The sequence below is a fragment of the Xenopus laevis genome, chromosome 1S, assembly GCF_017654675.1.
Source record: "Xenopus laevis strain J_2021 chromosome 1S, Xenopus_laevis_v10.1, whole genome shotgun sequence".
NCBI classification, from domain to species: Eukaryota; Metazoa; Chordata; class Amphibia; order Anura; family Pipidae; genus Xenopus; species Xenopus laevis.
This window is the reverse complement of record NC_054372.1, coordinates 29,522,255-29,539,672: the sequence shown is the minus strand read 5'-3', so window position 1 is coordinate 29,539,672 and position 17,418 is coordinate 29,522,255. Positions and strand designations below refer to the sequence as shown.

The 17,418-nt window shown below is 37.5% G+C and overlaps 2 protein-coding genes across 3 annotated transcripts in view; one reads left to right on the top strand and one right to left on the bottom strand.

Annotated features, from left to right (window-relative positions):
* The window catches only part of clock.S (clock circadian regulator S homeolog), a 55,948-nt gene that overhangs the window by 29,092 nt on the left and 9,438 nt on the right, over positions 1-17,418 (top strand). For both annotated transcript variants that reach the window (XM_018243150.2, XM_018243149.2), the window contains 10 exons: positions 1,193-1,313; positions 2,680-2,793; positions 4,966-5,084; positions 6,028-6,110; positions 6,789-6,895; positions 7,169-7,316; positions 9,020-9,095; positions 10,778-10,922; positions 12,148-12,239; positions 13,432-13,521. In XM_018243150.2, the coding sequence (XP_018098639.1) occupies positions 1,193-1,313; positions 2,680-2,793; positions 4,966-5,084; positions 6,028-6,110; positions 6,789-6,895; positions 7,169-7,316; positions 9,020-9,095; positions 10,778-10,922; positions 12,148-12,239; positions 13,432-13,521 (1,095 nt within the window). The remainder of the gene's footprint in view (positions 1-1,192; positions 1,314-2,679; positions 2,794-4,965; positions 5,085-6,027; positions 6,111-6,788; positions 6,896-7,168; positions 7,317-9,019; positions 9,096-10,777; positions 10,923-12,147; positions 12,240-13,431; positions 13,522-17,418) is intronic.
* On the bottom strand, positions 15,127-16,996 carry LOC121399280. The gene is made up of 2 exons (XM_041579473.1): positions 15,540-16,996; positions 15,127-15,270 (listed from the first exon to the last, which is right to left on the bottom strand). Exon 1 carries the CDS (start codon positions 16,853-16,855, stop codon positions 15,629-15,631), a length of 1,227 nt encoding a protein of 408 aa, XP_041435407.1. The 5' UTR covers positions 16,856-16,996; the 3' UTR covers positions 15,127-15,270; positions 15,540-15,628.

The window sequence follows — 17,418 nt, the reverse complement described above, 5'->3', positions numbered from 1 at the left end:
AGAGTGATATTCTGAGAGAATTTGCAATAGGTTTTAAATGTTTTTATTATTTGTGATTTTAACATTATTTCGCTTTTTATTCTGCAGCTCTGGTTGCCACGATCGATCCATATTAGCCTAGCAATCATGCACTGATTTAAGTAAGAGACTGGAATATGAATAGGAGAGGCCTGAGTAGAAAGATGATTAATACAATGTAGAAATAACAATATATTTGTAGCCTCACTGAAGATTTGTTTTTTTAGATGGGGTCAGTGACCACCATTTGAAAGCTGGACAGAGTTAAAAGAAGAAGGCAAGTAATTCACAAGTGATAAAAAAAGAAAATATGAAGAACAATTGAAAAGTTGCTTATAATTAGCCATTCTATAACATACTAAAAGTTAACGTAAAGGTGAACCACCCCTTACGCTCATTTATTAGTAGACAAAACTGGTGAGCAAATCTGCAAATCCAAAAAAATTTAACATCTAAGCCATATTTGTTGGGCACAATAAACCTGTGCTTTGATAACATTAGTCCATATCTTCGTTCGCAGTTATGGGTTCAGGAAAATCTTAATTTTTCTTCTTTTGCTGAGTTTGTGATTTTTTTTTTATATTTACTCCTGTGCACTTAATTCTGTCTGTCCCTTGGTCACGATATTCAATACCTCCTTTAACACCTGCTTGACATGTTTGCTAAAGATATAGAACTGACATTATTGCAGCGAGAGGGAAACGCATTTAAAGCAACCTCTAAGGGCAGAAACATGCTCAGATTCGGGGAGATTAGTCGCCCGGCGACAAATCTCCTCTTCTTCGAGGCAACTAATCTCGCTGAACTGCCGCCGTCTAGAATGTAAATCGCCGGCGCGATGGCACTCGGGGCACTTCGTTCTCCGAAGTTGCCTCACGAGGAAACTTCAGGCGACTTCGGAAAACAAAGTGCTCCGAGTGCCGGTGATTTACATTCTAGCCGAGGGGAAGGCAGTTTGGGGAGATTAGTCACCCCGAAAAAGAGATTTGTCGCCAGGCGACTAATCTCCCCAATCTGAGAGTGTGTCTCTTCCCTAAAGTGCCGCCACATGACTCTTGTGTAAACGAATCATTCATGAGTTCCAGTCACTGTGAGTGTTTTGACCTTGTTATTGTGCTTTTCAAAAAATTGCATTTCTCTAACTGCTTTTTCTCTCTTTTTGTTCCCGTGTCAGTCTGATCTTGTTGATCAGAGTATATTTAACTTTGTCCCCGAGGGGGAACATTCAGAAGTGTATAAAATTCTGTCTACTCGGATGTTGGAAAGTGGTTCTTTGTCATCAGAGTATCTTAAAAGTAAGTGGCTTGCTGTGAAGGTAAAATAGCCTGCTTTATAATGGAAACGATTGCAGAACCAAAGGTGACCAATCTCATGAACTTGGATGGTTAATTATTTTAATGTTACAATGGTTGCTTTGTAGGCTTTTTGTTAAGAGGGAAATTCTACTGCCAATTTAAATCTAGACATATGGTTTGTTGCTTAGCAACATCCTACTGATTTCTCTAGTTGCTTAGCAGCACCCTCCGTTTTTGGGTTATTTACTAGATAACCCCATTGAATTAACAGATGTCGCTGTATTTCATATATGGAAATGCTAACTGTCCTCTCCGCATCGGTGCACTAATGATGTTAGTCTAATTGTTAGCCTTACTGGTGAAGAATAAACATTTAATTGCAGGAAAAAAGGACTAAGGTTTTGGTGGCATGAACTGTGACTTTTATTATTTCATAATATCTAATTTTCTATATTCTGTATTTAGTGGAAGCATAGGCTGTTTGTAACGTCTCTTCTTTTTTTGATGGCCTCCGGTAAATAATGGAAGATCATAAATAGAAATCAAACTGCTAGCATATTGAAAGATTAGATCCATAGACCATAAGCCTAGTATTGGGTGGTACAGATTGGATCTCTGAACCTTTGCTAAATGTCCTTGTGAAAATGCTGTTGAGATGCTTAAATATAACCCTTTTGTTAGTAACGATTCTAATTCTGTATCTGATCCTTGAATGCACTTTGGGAGATATTTGAGGGGTTGTTGGATGATCGAGAGAATATTGTTGTTAAAGGTGTGGTTCACTTCAAATAAGTTTTAACATTCTTTAAAATATCATTTACACTGGTAAAACTGTTGTGCTTGATTCAGAAAGACTATAACTTATATAAACATGTTGCTGTGTAGCCATTCAGTCTGCAAAAAGGAGAAAGGGCACAGGTTACATAGTAAATAACAGAAATTCTTTTATACCCTATTGTATTTTGCAGAGCTTATTGTGGTAAACCTTTGCCTTTCTCCTCTTCTGCTTTGAATGGCTGCTCCCATGGCTACACATCTTATTTTTATAAACTATGGTAGTCTTTTCTGGCAAATTATACCAGTGCAAGGCAACAGTACATTATAATTTAACTACTTTTTCTATCTATCTATCTAAATAAATCTGAAATCTAAATAACTGAAAATCCATAAAATATAAATGAAAAACAATTGTAAATTATCTCGGAATATCCGTCTAGATCATAATAATAAAAAAATAAAAAAATACATTTATAAAAACTTCCAAAAGCACAGTATTTATGCAAAGCCGATTTCTTCTGTCTTTATATCTGTTATGTTGTTTCTTCAGAAATTCTAATTGTATACATATTTTCTGTTCTGGTATTAGCACAAAATGAACTTGAATTCTGTTGCCACATGTTGAGAGGCACAGCTGACCCCAAAGAGCCATCTACCTACGAATTTGTAAAGTTTATTGGAAATTTCAAGTCTTTAAGTAACGGTGAGTCCCATTTATTTCTGCACAGAGAAACTGGCCAATGTTCTGTTCTTTGTATGTATTTATCAATGTGTAACGTGTAATACTATAAATATTTCTGATAAAAAAGCACATTTGTGAGAATATTTGGAGGCACATTTATCAAAGGTCAAATTTCGAATTCATGTAAGTTTTTCTTTCGAATATAATCAAAATTCAATTGAGGGGTTATTTAATAAAAAAAAAACAGACTAAACTCGATTAGAGTTTTTTCTCCAAAAAAAAAAAAAACTTGAATATCAGGAAGGTTAGTAACATGTCCAAATTGGTCCCTGGACCTCTTTCATTGACTTATACATGAACTCGACAGGTTTTAGGTGGCGAGTAGTCGAATTTAAATTTTTAAAGGGCCAAAGTTAGATAAATCTCAAAATTCGAATAGAGTTTGGATAATTCGCAATTCGAGTTTTGACCATAATAAAAAAAAATTGAAAATTCGAATTTTCAATTCGACCCTTAATAAATCTGCCCCTTAATGTGTGCATTGTGCAAGTTAATTGTTTGAACTATATGTCACTAAGGATGATTAACTGGCTTGGTTAATTGTAGCAGATACATGGCCAACACTTTTTTTTTTTTTTTATAAATAGAAAATCAAAACCTGTTCTTTCACAGGAATGTAAACCCTCTAAAAATGTAATAAAATAAAATATGGAAGTGTTTCAGATGCACAGTATGCTTTCATTTTTTCCCACCCTTTTTAAATGCCTCTTTTTGTCTATTGGTTCCTGCAAGACTAAATGATCTCTTTTAGGCCAGTCTTTTAGGCCAGTGGTATAAAGGTTGATTAATATCCTATGGACACGATGACACCACCAATCAAAGTGTTCCTTTAATAGATTGTTTGTTTTTCCTGCTTGGTGATCCTCTAGTTGTGGTTAGATGTGAAAGTGAGATGCAGCTTCCTCTAGTCCAGCACAACTCGTTGATGGTCTCCTTTATAGAAATTTAAGTCATGGAGATATGAATAGTGCCCCGTTTATTTTATACTGATGCTGGATTCAAAATATCATTAGGAGAAATGCGAGTACAGGTACAGGTATAGGATCCCTTATCCGGAAACCAGATATCCAGAAAGCTCTCTCCCATAGACTACTCCGTTTTATCCAAATAATCCAAATCTTTAAAAATTATTTCCTTTTTCTCTGTAATAATAAAACAGTACCTTGTACTTGATCCCAACTAAGAAAGAATTAATCCTTATTGGAAGCAAAACCAGCCTATTGGTTTTTTTTAATGTTTAAATGAATTTCTAGTAGACTTAAGGCATGAAGACCCAAATTACGGAAAGATCCATTATCCAGAAAACCCCAGGTCCCGAGCATTCTGGATAACAGGTCCCATACCTGTACACTGTATAGGATTTCTGTTATTTGAATCACCATACCTTAAGTCTGCAAAAAAAACCTATTAAACGGTAAATAAACATACAGGATAGTTACTATCAGGGTTCTGTTTTATTATTCCAGACAAAAAGGACATAATTTCTTTGAAATTAGAATTATTTGTTAAACATGGACTCTATAGAAGATGGCCATCCAGTGATTCAGAGCTTTCTGAGTAACAGGTTTTTGGATAAGTGATCCCACAGCATTATTGAACAAAATGCATTACATAAGTCTATATGCATCTCAACATGCTTTGCTTATGTGGCTTGTTCTATGTTTAGCTTGAAGGGAGTGAGAAATATCGCCCCATTTACCACTACAGATTTCAGTGCCTCCCTCTCCTGAGACATTATTCTTTGGATCATTGCAGAGATCCACCCTGTGTCCATCCTACAACTTTCAGCACCCTCCCCAAAGGCCAAGTTTCTATTTGGGTTACATGGGTGGAGGGATGAAGGACCTGTTGGTGGTGAAGTTATTTAAATAAATATTGCAAATCTGAAAGTCTTGAAATACAAATCTCTAGTGCAAAGTATATTGGTGCATCCGTTTTTTTTTTTTCCTCTGTTGTGGGCTGAACAATTAGTTTTACAGCATATTCCCAGGCTGGAATTGAAAATGTCATACAGAGACTTTTCACAAAGCTGTTGTGACGCTCAGGAGGCTGTCTCCTTTTTTTTTTGCAGTTGTGGGAGTGTGACTCCTGATCAGATTATGAGCTTTCCATTTGTGTTTATTTTTTTTCCAGTGTCCAGCTCTACACACAATGGTTTTGATGGTGCATTACAGAGGTCTCTGCGGCCACCCTATGTAGAGAGAGTGTGCTTTGTAGCAACTGTAAGGCTAGCTACTCCACAGTTCATTAAGGTACAGCTTCAGATTCATTATCTACATCATCTTTGCAGAAAGTTCTTTGCTTGGGAGTTACTGATAAATTTTGTATTTGAACAAAAGAAATCATGCTTTAGGCAGTCTGCCCATGCAGATAGAATTGCTTGCATGGTTCCCTTTCTTATAAACTTACAGAACTGCACTGCAAGGATACTGGTGCTTCAAAGAATATCAGAATGAGCAGCCTTACTAGATATTGTTAAAGGAGACCCGTCACCATAAAAATTATTCAAAATCCTATTTTATCACATTAGTCAAGCAAAATGAACTTTAATGACACTATATAAATTATTTGAATCCTTCAGTCTGGGAATTCATAATTACAGTAAGCAGGCAGGAGCCATTTTGTGGACACTGTTATTAAGGCAAACTTGGCATCATCTCAGAATCTTGTTTGTGCACCAGAATGGGGGATCCAATGTCTATCCCCATGTACTGGTTACACAATTAAATAGTTAATGGGGAAATGTGGGGAAAGCTGTGACATCTAGGAAGTGCTGAATGGAAAGTGAAAGTAATTGTCTGCCCCGCCTCTCTGCCTAAGGCATAGAGGAGGGGCAGGCAATATTTGATTGACAGCTGAGATTTTTAAATGAGCTATAAATGCTTTAATAAAAAAAATAGAAATTGGTTTTCATGTTTAATTTGAAAAAATACTTTTATTATACAGATTTTTGTGTTGGGTTACAGGTCCACTTTTAACTACAAATTCCAGTGGACCTGACTGAAAGCCTTTAACTGTTGTGGGATTGTAGAAGTTGCAGTACAACAACAAATGGAGGTCTTTTGGTTGCCTATCCTTGCGTTCATTCAGAGCAGCATGAATTTTCATACTGCTGGTATATAAAAGCATGGGGAACCATGTAAGGGCATTGGACTTTCACACATGGAAAATAATAAATTCTTTTTTACCTTTAAGGAAATGTGCACTGTTGAGGAATTCAATGAAGAATTCACATCAAGGCACAGTCTGGAATGGAAGTTTCTTTTCTTGGACCATAGGTTGGTTTCTCCTTGCCTACTAAATGTTGCTAAGTCTGTCTGAAAACTAATTTAAAATACCTTTACAAATACAGTACCTTTTGGTTAATTTTCGTTTGGATTTGCCAGTGGAAATATTAAGGGGCAGATTTATCAAAATGTGAGATTAGAGCTCACCACAGAAACATTTACTGACTTTGTGTTCATTCCTATGGGATTTTTAGAATTGTATTTATAAATTGGCGATCTCTAACTTCCCCCCTTGAAATATACAATGCTAAAAATCCCATAGGAATGCATAGAAAGTCAGTAATTTTCTTTCTGGTGAGCAGGCCTGGATTTGAATTAAGGCCCGGGCCTTGGTCTGCAAAATTTCATGGGCTCTAAGGAGCATTGGGGACGATAGGACCTGGCAGTCTAGGGTTGCCGAATAAGAAAATCTGGGCCTGCTGGTGAGCTCACATCACATTTGATAAATCTGCCCCATAGACTTACATTTATTATTTCCTTTGGGAGATGTCCTTCCCATTATTCTGAGCTTTCGGGATAACCGGTTTTCGGATAACGTATCCTATAAATATGTATGACATATAATGCCCCAGTCCTAAACTTTGAGGTGGTCTGTCTTGGATTTTATACTGGAGTTACATTATATGATGTGGGTGACTGGTGTCTGATAATGATATTTTATTATTTTAGGGCCCCTCCAATAATTGGATATTTGCCTTTTGAGGTGCTAGGGACTTCTGGCTATGATTATTATCATGTGGATGACCTGGAAAACCTTGCAAAATGCCATGAACACTGTAAGTATTTCAAGTAGTCTAAAGATGTTTTAATGGGTCAGAAGTTGCCTTCTGTCTCAATCACTACTGGCCAGTGTATGGGCCCAAAATAACTATATAATTGGGCCTTCTGGATTCTCTAGTCATCCTGCCCCTGTGCTATCCTGTTGCTCTTTTACCCTTTCTGCTGACAGCCTTCTTTCCAACTTTACCCTTGAAAGAGTTATTAGTCAATGGATTGTATTTAATTGCATTTTGTGTGTTTTTTTATTTTATTATTTATTTATTTTTTAGTAATGCAGTATGGGAAAGGAAAGTCATGCTATTATAGGTTCCTGACAAAAGGACAACAGTGGATATGGCTGCAGACGAGATACTATATCACCTACCATCAGTGGAATTCCAGGCCGGAGTTTATAGTTTGTACACATACTGTAGTAAGGTAAATTGACCACCTGCTTTTTACAATACAGTGTTACTCTATATACACGTGTGTTTATATGTATGTATACATACTGTTTGTACATGGGAAATTCCACTTTGCACCTGTTTGTGATTCTCCACAAACTGCTCATTGTGATAGGCTGTGCATGTTGCATGGAAAAGCTGTGTCGGTTATTTACATTACTGATTATTCCCGTTGAAGGTTTAACTTGGAGATTAAGTAGCTTTAACACGTTTACCCAATTTTACAGTTTTGTAAATTGTGCATAGTATTTTTTTCACCAGGGAAACATAACTGTGAATAGTCCTTAGAACATGGGTCTCCGATCTATTTTAGCTGTGAGCCACACACAAATGTAAAAAGAGTTTGGGAGCAATGCAAGCTTGAAAAGGTTCCTGAAGGTGCCAAAAAAGGGTTGTGACTATATGGTAGCCCCTATGTGGACTGGCAGCCTACAGGAGGCTCTATTCGGCAGTTTTAGGTTTTTATGCAACCAAAACTTGCCTCCAAACCAGGAATTCAAAAATATGCATCTGCTTTGTGGTCACTAGGAGCAACATCCATTAGCCTTAGAACAAAAAATAATTGCAGTCCCTTTAACATAGTCTCTGTATTAGGCAGTTGTTTATTCAAACTCCTACTAGTGTAAAACTCCTAAAGCTGGCCATAGACACATAGATAAAGTCGTGCGAAACTAAGGTTTGTACGATTTTCAGACTGTGTGTGGATTTTCACGATGTTTTTCGTACCATGTTGATCAGTCGTTCAGTCAATGGGACAGGTTAGAAGATTTCTGTCGGCTAATGATAATTTCTCTGCATGTATTGCCTATCCGACTATATCAATGGGTGACTGTTACTACTATTTGTTAGACGTAACTTTGCAGAACATCGTCTGATTTGTCCTTTTACTACTTTATTTAATCTGAATGGTTAGTGACAGGTCAGAAGATTGTGATGTACGATCATTTAAACAAATACAAGAGTCCTCTGCACTCCACCCATTATCAATATATTTAAGACTGAGACATTTTGTGCATACTGCTACTGAAAAATGCCTTACCCTTTAAACAAAACAGGGATTGTTTGTCCATATATTGCAATATATTTAAGCTGACCAACTACGTCAGTCATCCCATATCTGGCCAGTCCAACACTAAAATTGCATCTGATATATTAAGAATTCAATTGCTTAATTATACATTTGACAAAGGGACTAAGTTTTACCTGCAACTTACTTGCTGCTTTCAAAGTAAAACTCCCAAACTTGGCTGCCCTTTTATTAGACACCAGTGGGATCACCTGACTATAGCTGGGAAGGGTGGGAGCTACTACATGGAGCTGTACCATCATTTGTTGGATTGAAGGCTAAAAACTGCACATCTATGGCCAGCTTTATAGCCTGAAAGGGAAAATTGGTTGGTTTCCAGATATAAGGAAAAACAATGTAACTGCAACTTTTATGCTTTTAATGTATTTGTTAGTGTAAAAACCTTTGAATAAAGCATCCTGTAAAACCTTCTTGTAACCTTCTTAAATTCTTGTAACTGTATAGTATCCTCACATGGAAACAATATTCCTTAACTATACTTTTATTCCATATACAGGGAGTTCAGTCAATCGATCGTTTTTGTTTTTATTATTATTTTTTTTTACATTTGTTCTGCTGTCTTATGGTAATGATTGTATTTGGCTTTGCAGCTATGCTGAGGTTGGAGCAGAGAGGAGACGTGAGCGAGGCACTGAAGATTCCCCTCCGGCCATAACTGCAGATAAAGTGAGCTCTTATTTGTCATATTTTGTGTAAATCATGTAGATAGTACCATTTTTCTGTACATAGAATCATCCTGTAAAACTTCTAATTATTATATAATGCAGCATATTCTGCAGATCTTTATAGAGTGTGCATCATTCACATTACTGGCACAGTGGAGATTACAATCTATTACAGGGCTCATTGACCTTTTTTACCCGTGTGCAGCATTCAAATGTAAAAAGGCTTGGGGAGCAAAACAAGTATGAAAAATGTTCTTGGGGTGCCAAATAAGGGCTTTGATTGGCTATTTGGTAGCCCCTATGTGGACTGGCAGCCTACAGGAGGTTCTGTTTGTCAGTACATTTGTTTTTTATGAAATTAAAACTTGCCTCCAAGCCTGGAATTAAAAAAATATGCACCAGCTTTGAGGCCACTGGGAGCAACATCCAAGGGCTTGATGAGCAACATGTAGCTCAGGACCACTAGTTGGGGCTCAGTAATCTATTACATTCACACTATGATAAACATACAGGCAGGTTAACTGGGTGAGTGTTGGGGTAAAAAAGCCGAATTAGCTGGATGCAACCCATGCACATTGAGAACAAACTCCCTGCAGATGTTGTTAGAAAGGCAGCACTTCTGACCACTGCACCACCATGCTAAAATACTGACCAGCATCAGATTGTGTAATTGTAAATGGGTTAAAGGGGGATGTAAAGTAAAAAAATAATATTGTAAATACTTCTCCACCATCCAGTACTCCAGTAAGGTTTGGAGGACACCTGCTGTGCTGACATTGTTTGCATTTTACTACCATAACTGCCAAATGTTTTTACAATTTGACTTAGAAAAGAAAACCTAAAGTCCGGCGGGCTAGTGTATCAGACTAGAGCCTGCAGTGGGTCGGGTACCTGCGGGTTACCAGCAAAACAAATAAAAAAAGGGTACCCTGCAGAATGAGGGTAGGATTTTCAGGTGCCAGTATAGATGCAGATCGGGTTGCGGGTCTCATCTAAATTTCTTATGTTATATTGTCTATATTTTAGTCCTTTTAAAATTTTACAAACCGTTTTTATGTCCCCGCCCTTTTGATGATGTCACTTCCAGGTTTGCAGCAACATCACTTCCTGTTTGGTGGTCAGCGGGTTGCGGATAAGGCAGTTGCGGGTTGGGTAGCGGATCATAGTGGGTAAATATGCGGGTTGCGGATCCGGGTCTTAGAAATTGATTCTGCGCAGGACTCTATATCAGACACCATAGTGCTTTCACAAGTTAGGTGCAGCAGTGTCACAGTCTCTATCCTTTCATGATTCTGCAATACTGTCACAGACTCCTTAGACACTGTGCTATTATTATGTGAGTGTAAAAAGTCTAATCACAGTGTAGAATTGAGAGAAGTTTTTTGTTTTTCATTGCTTACTGTCTTCCCCAGGCTTTATAGATGTTTTTTCATAATATTTACTCTTTATTTCATATTTTGCTTATCTGCAACATTATTCACTTTTAGCAAAATAATAAATTCCCAATCCATGGCTGATCCTGGAGTCAGTCACTAATCAATATAAACAAAAAATTGTAATCTCTGCAATACCTCAGAAGGTGCAAGACTTCATTCCCTATTTCCTTAGGCGCAGGGGTTAGTCCTATACTCTAAAGCTTTGTGCTTCCCATAATAATGTCTGGGGGTTTTTTGTGTGTTTTAGAATCAGGACTCTGTCTCAGACAATCACATGAACACAGTCAGTCTGAAGGAAGCTTTGGAAAGATTTGATGACAGCCGAACCCCCTCGCCATCATCCAAAAGCTCAATAAAATCATCTTCTCACACAGCTGTGTCTGACCCATCATGTAAGCTATTATTAACCAAACTTACTTTGTTCAGGTCTCAACCAGGGTTGTACACTCTGCAGCCCTTCAGCAGTTCTTCTACTATTCTCAGCATGTGAAATGTTTTGCAGCATAACCTAAAGCCTTGTCTGAGAATTAAAACCATGACACAGCAATACAGTTTTGTATATTTTACTGTGGTGCTAAATTTTGCATTTGCTAATGCCCCATCCACCCACCAGAAAGGGGCGTCAGCAGATTACATTTACAGTTCTGCCAGAACTGACCCCCCCAAATTGCCTGTTAAATATTAACATTTATATTAACCCAAAATAAGTGTAAAGACTGCGTTCACATTTCTTGCTTTCTAAAACCACTACTTTATTCAATAAGGCATAATACACAACATCAATAATTACATGACTGTATAACGCATCTGACACAACTTATTAAAATAGTCTTAAGGTATACTAACTTTACCTGCATGGTTACCAAATACTAGCATTGTTGCAGTGTCCTGTGTTGTCGGAGGTCAGGATCCAAAGAGAAAGATGTTCCCAATTCCATTACACTACATAGTTCTTTCCTCCTCCCCATTCACTTTACGTCATATCCGTAAAAAAGACCCTTCTCAGCCTCATGGAAGACATATGTGCTAATGAAGTTGGTATCATATTGCAGCTTGTGAGAGGGTTTATATATTCCTTGGAAAGTGCCATATTTTCTTTTGTCTCAATTTCTAGAGACCATCCCCCATCTCATGTGGTCACTCTGCTGCTGAGCAGACCTTATTAACCAATTCTATACCAACCAGAATCCATTCCATCACTTCTGTGGTACTACAACTGGGCTGTCTCGAATTAGCATTATTATCATTGCCATATATGTCTGGACAGTCATCATTATACTCAAAATTGGCATAAACTCCCTCAAAATCTGGTTATCTTAGGTCATCTTATTTAAAGGGTAATATAGAGAAAATTGGGATGACTTGCTTTTCTTCCCTTCTACTTCTATCACCGCTGAATTTCTTAAGATACCTTACTGGGGTGGTAATCTGTGGGATCCCCAGTAAATTTATAATATGATACAATCGCACATTCTCTTGCATTTAAGCTCTAAAAGAAGCGGCTCTTGGTCTCCTGTTGTCTGCTTTCTTGAGCTACAGTACCGTATGCATCTGCCTTTTTCCATGTGCATTTCATATTGACATTATTTTTTAACTTTAAAATGTTTCTGCCAATAGCAACACCAACGAAGATCCCAACAGATACAAGCACGCCTCCCAGACTAGCTTTAACTGGCCTTGACAAGAGGAGGTCATCAATCAGCAGCCAGGTACTGTAGCAAGAATGCAGGCCTTGTATAGGTATGGGACCTGTTATCCAGAATGCTAAGGACCTGGGGGTTTCCGGATAACTGATCTTTCCATAATTTGGATCTTCATGTCATGATCTTAAGTCTACTAGAAATTCATGTAAACGTTAAATAAACCCAATAGGCTGGTTTTGCTTCCAATAAGGATTAATTATATCTTAGTTGGGATCAAGTACAAGCTACTGTTTTATTATTACAGAGAAAAAGGAAAACATTTTTAAAAATTTGGATTATTTGGATAAAATGGAGTCTATGGGAGACAGCCATTCCGTAATTCGGAGCTTTCTGGATATCGGGTTTCCGGATAAGGGATCCTATACCTGTACTCACATTTTCTAACTTCCCTGTAATAAATTCAGTACATTGTGATAATATGACTTCTTATATGGTCCTGAAGCTTTGCTGCTGAGTTTACCCCAACAGACCCATCAATTGCATGCAATTCAAGTGGCGCAACATATAAAGGAAAGTCTGTATTTAATGTACCTTGTGCCTGAAGCGCAGGCGCAAGGTGCGTGCAAAGTAAACCTGTTCACAGTTTGTGTAACATTTACACTCCAGGTATCAGCTGCTAACAAATCAGAACTGTAGGCCTATAGTACACACTACCAACTGGGAATTTGTGAAAGTTTCAGAAGTCATGAGGTTAAATAAAATATCCTTGAATTCTCATTTGGTTGTTCAAATCCTTCCATCATTTCTGTTGATCAGGCACCTGCAAATAAAATACTTCTTGGCAACAAGTGCCCTATTTTATATAGATTTTCATTCTATTTTCTACCCCTTAAGAACTAAATGTATGATTTTTATTCTACGTTTTTTGCTGTTTAAACATGTACCTTTTTGCCCTATTCAGCTTGAATGGTTTCCTCAGTGGCTACACTGCAGCTTAATTATATATACAATAGAAGTGGTTCTGAAGCAAACACACAATTTTAGCTGTTCCTAAACACACAATTTTAGCTGTTTGTATATGTAATTGCTTCGAAAAGCACTTTCATTTTTTTGGTGTTACTGGTGCTGTTTAAAAATAAGACAAAGTTACAGCCACACATGCTATAGAATTTCCCGTCCCTTAAATAGTCTGTTTAAAAATGAAAAGTGGTCTGGTGTACCCAACATGTAGAGTGAAATTAGGATTCTGTTCTTTCAGTCTATGAGCTCTCAGTCAGCCAGCCAGCCATTGTCGCAGTCCGTGATGAAGCAAACGGCATCTATGCAGCTCCAGCCAGGAATAACGCAGGTGAGTGTGCATTATGGCCTGCATGATAGTGGCCATTGTTCTAGAACTACCATGGTGTCCGCTTTCTACTCTACAGCTGTAGTTGACCTGCTAGGGCATTTTAAGAGTTATAGTTCAGCAAGTGAATGGGTGGAGAATTACTTGCTGATTTATTTTGTAGCTGCGCTTCAGTGTGAGCGCCATTTAGAGCTTGGCATAAAATGGGTCAAAGTAAAACTGCTGGCAGAATAAGGACGGTTCAGCATCTAAACTACAACTAGTTGGGCACCTACTCTAAATTAACCAAAGTACCGCTCTTCTTAAAGGGATTCTATCATGATGTTTTTATTTCTAAATTACACTGTTTACACTGCAAATAATTCACTCTACAAAATAAAGTTTCTTTCCCGAACCAGCAAGTGTATTTTTTTAGTTGTAATATTGGTGTGTGTAGGCGCCATCTCAGGTCATTTTGCCTGGTCATGTGCTTTCAGAAAGAACCAGCACTTTAGGATGGAACTGCTTTCTGGCAGGCTGTTGTTTCACCTCAGTGGGACTTGGCTTTTTCTATTGAGTGCTGTTCTAAGATCTACCAGGCAGCTGTTATCTTGTGTTAGGGAGCTGCTATCTGGTTACCTTCCCATTGTTCTGTTAGGCTGCTGGGGGAAGGGGGGGGGGGTTGATATCACTCCAACTTGCAGTAAGAGTGACTGAAGTTTATCAGAGCACAAGTCACATGACTGGGGGCAGCTGGGAAACTGACAATATGTCTAGCCCCATGTCGGATTTCAGTACAGAATTTTGCTGGAGCAGCAATATTAACTGATGAATTTTGAAATAAATTCCCATGACAGTATCCCTTTAAATATATGCATATTTCCTATTTATTTAGGGTTAGTAGCGCAGGTTTCAACAGAAAATGCATTAGGCTGTGAAAGCCTGGACATGCTACGTAGGATGTACTTGTTTTACAGTCTTTGTATATATAGTATTCAGAGCAAGCTCACCGAATTTCTTTGTTGGCTTCTTTCACAGGTATTCTGTGTGTAATACCCAATAGTTCAATGCATTCAGTAGTTGTGGAACAAATCCAGGGCAGCAACTTGTCTGCAAAGTTCTTTATTGGGATAATGAGTTACACAACATGTTTCGGGCCCACGCCCTTTATCAAGTGTAAAAAGGAACAACCAAAAACAATCATTTATAATCTCATGTGACTACCAGCAGTGCAGTATGGGTAAAAGTTTTCCATTAACTATTTAGTGTTATACATCTTAAAGTGCATTGTGCAACTATAACTCCCATATGGCTGCACACAGTTCATCATGGATAAAACTTTTTCATTAACTATTTAGTGATATACATCTTAAAGTGCATTGTGCAACTATAACTCCCATATGGCTGCACACAGTTCATCATGGATAAAACTTTTTCATTAACTATTTAGTGATATACATCTTAAAATGCATTGTGCAATTATAACTCCCATATGGCTACACACAGTTCATCATAGATAAAACTTTTTTCATTAACTATCAGTGATATACATCTTAAAGTGCATAATAGAGATTTTACAAATTTATAAAAGCCTCTCCAAAGTGTAAAATTACAAAATATGATCTCTAATAAATATTGTAAAAACTTATTGTGACCCAATTCATCTAGCTATTAAAAGTGACACACATTATTTCATATAATACATGTTGAAATCCCACTGAAACATAATGTTAAAACCAGGTTACTGCTCAATCCGCCTAACCTGTAAAAGACCTGTAAAAACAAGGAAATTGCCATTAGCCTATCCAATTCACTTGAAATCTTTATGTTGTATCAATTTAGCACTTCTATTATATCAATTTAACAGTACCTTCTAATCTCGCAACGTATGTTGCTATTCTAAGACATTCTGTAATTATTTCCTATCACTGGCTTCTATGTATATATTATCTTTCTTAGCAACAAGGTTGCAATATTATAGTTACCAATTCAAAAATAAACGATATATATATATATAAAGACTCCTGATTGAATGGACTCACCCATATGTAAATGCAGCAGGAGTTCCATGTCATTACAACTTGGAATCTAGTTATAATTCCTGGGAACAAAGAACGACAAGCCATTACTATTAAAGAAAACATGATAAATTGCACTGCTCATTTAACCCTTTCGGATAAGCACTATCTAAGCGCTTTATCCATCTGGCCTCCCTCTGCAATAGTATCAAGTTATGATCACCTCCTCTACTAGGTTTTGCTACTGTCTCTAACACTATCCACTTTAGCTGACATACATTATGTTTTACAGTATCAAAATGTCTGGCTACAGGAGTGTCAGTATAGGTGTCATTTTTAAAATTGCGTATATTGCCTTTATGCTCTTTTATCCTAGTACTGACAGACCTTATTGTCTTCCCTACGTACATTTTCCCGCAGGGACATTTCAGAGCATAAATTACGTGGCTGGTTTTACATGTGGCGTATGACTTTAGTTTGATTACCTCACCTGTAATGGGATGATTTATACAAGGTCCTTTTATAATGGAATTGCAACAGTTGCAATTCATGCACGGGTATGTGCCTACTTTTGGTGTACCTTTAAACACAGTATTGCTATTATCCACTCTTGAAATGGCACATAATGTGTCTCTTATTGACTTACCCTTTTTATACGAGAACCGCGGGGGATTCGAAAAAACTTTTCCGAAGATAGCATCAGTTTGCAGAAGTGGCCAATATTGTTTCACTATCTTTTCTACCTTCTTACTCCTTTTGTCGTATGTACTTACGAAGGTTAATCTATCCGTCTCACCCTGCTTTTGTTTGGGCTGTAATAAAGCAGCACGGTCCATCCCTTTCACCTCTTCTACCACTGCTTTAAGTTTACCTTTGGGGTATCCCCTTTGCAGAAACCTTTCTGTCAGATCGCTACTTGCATGTTTATAACCCACTTCACTGGATGCTATCTTCTTGGCTCTCATAAATTGTCCCTTAGGGATCGCATCCAGTGTTCGTGGGTTATGGAAACTCTTACTGTGGAGGAGATTATTTCGGTCCATTGGTTTCCGATACAAATCTGTACATAGGCCCCCATTTTCTATTTTAATTTGTACATCCAAAAAACTAATAGTTTGGTTGGATGACTCACTGGTAAATTTGACTGTATTGTGGGCCTCATTTGCAGTATCCACCATATTATTAAATGCCTCTAACGGTCCATCCCAAAGGATCAGTATGTCATCCACATACCTATAGTAGCATCTAATATACTGCAAATATGGCTCTCTCAGAAATAATTTATTCTCCAAATCATATACAAATAAATTTGCAAGGGATGGGGCGACCGCTGAACCCATCGACGTCCCTTGTTTCTGCCAATAGAAAAGATCGTCAAATTTGAAATAATTCTTTTTTAATACAATTTCAAGGCAGTCAATTAAGAAATAAACATATGAGTTAGACAAATTAGTTTCCAAGAGAGCATCCTCCACACATTTAATCCCTCATCTTGGGGTATTGAAGTAAAAAGGCTCTGTATGTCGATACTACAGAGCCAAATACCTGGGGATATATTATGAACCTTATCCAATTTTAACAATAACTCATTCGTATCTTTAAGGCATGTAGGCAAATTACAAACTAAACCTTGTAGATGTCGATCAACGAGTTTGGAGAGGGGTTCAAGTACTGACCCTATTCCGGACACTATGGGTCTTCCAGGTGGGTTCTCTAGTGTTTTGTGAATTTTTGGCAATATATACAGCATTGGTATTCTGGGAAAGTCTGTAATAAGATATTCCTTAGTGCTCTTATCTATTGTTCCTGCAGTATAAGCATCAAACACCATTGTATCAATTAACGTTTTAAGTTTAATTGTTGGATCGCTTTCAATTAGGGAATAGTGCCCGGGGGTCTCCAA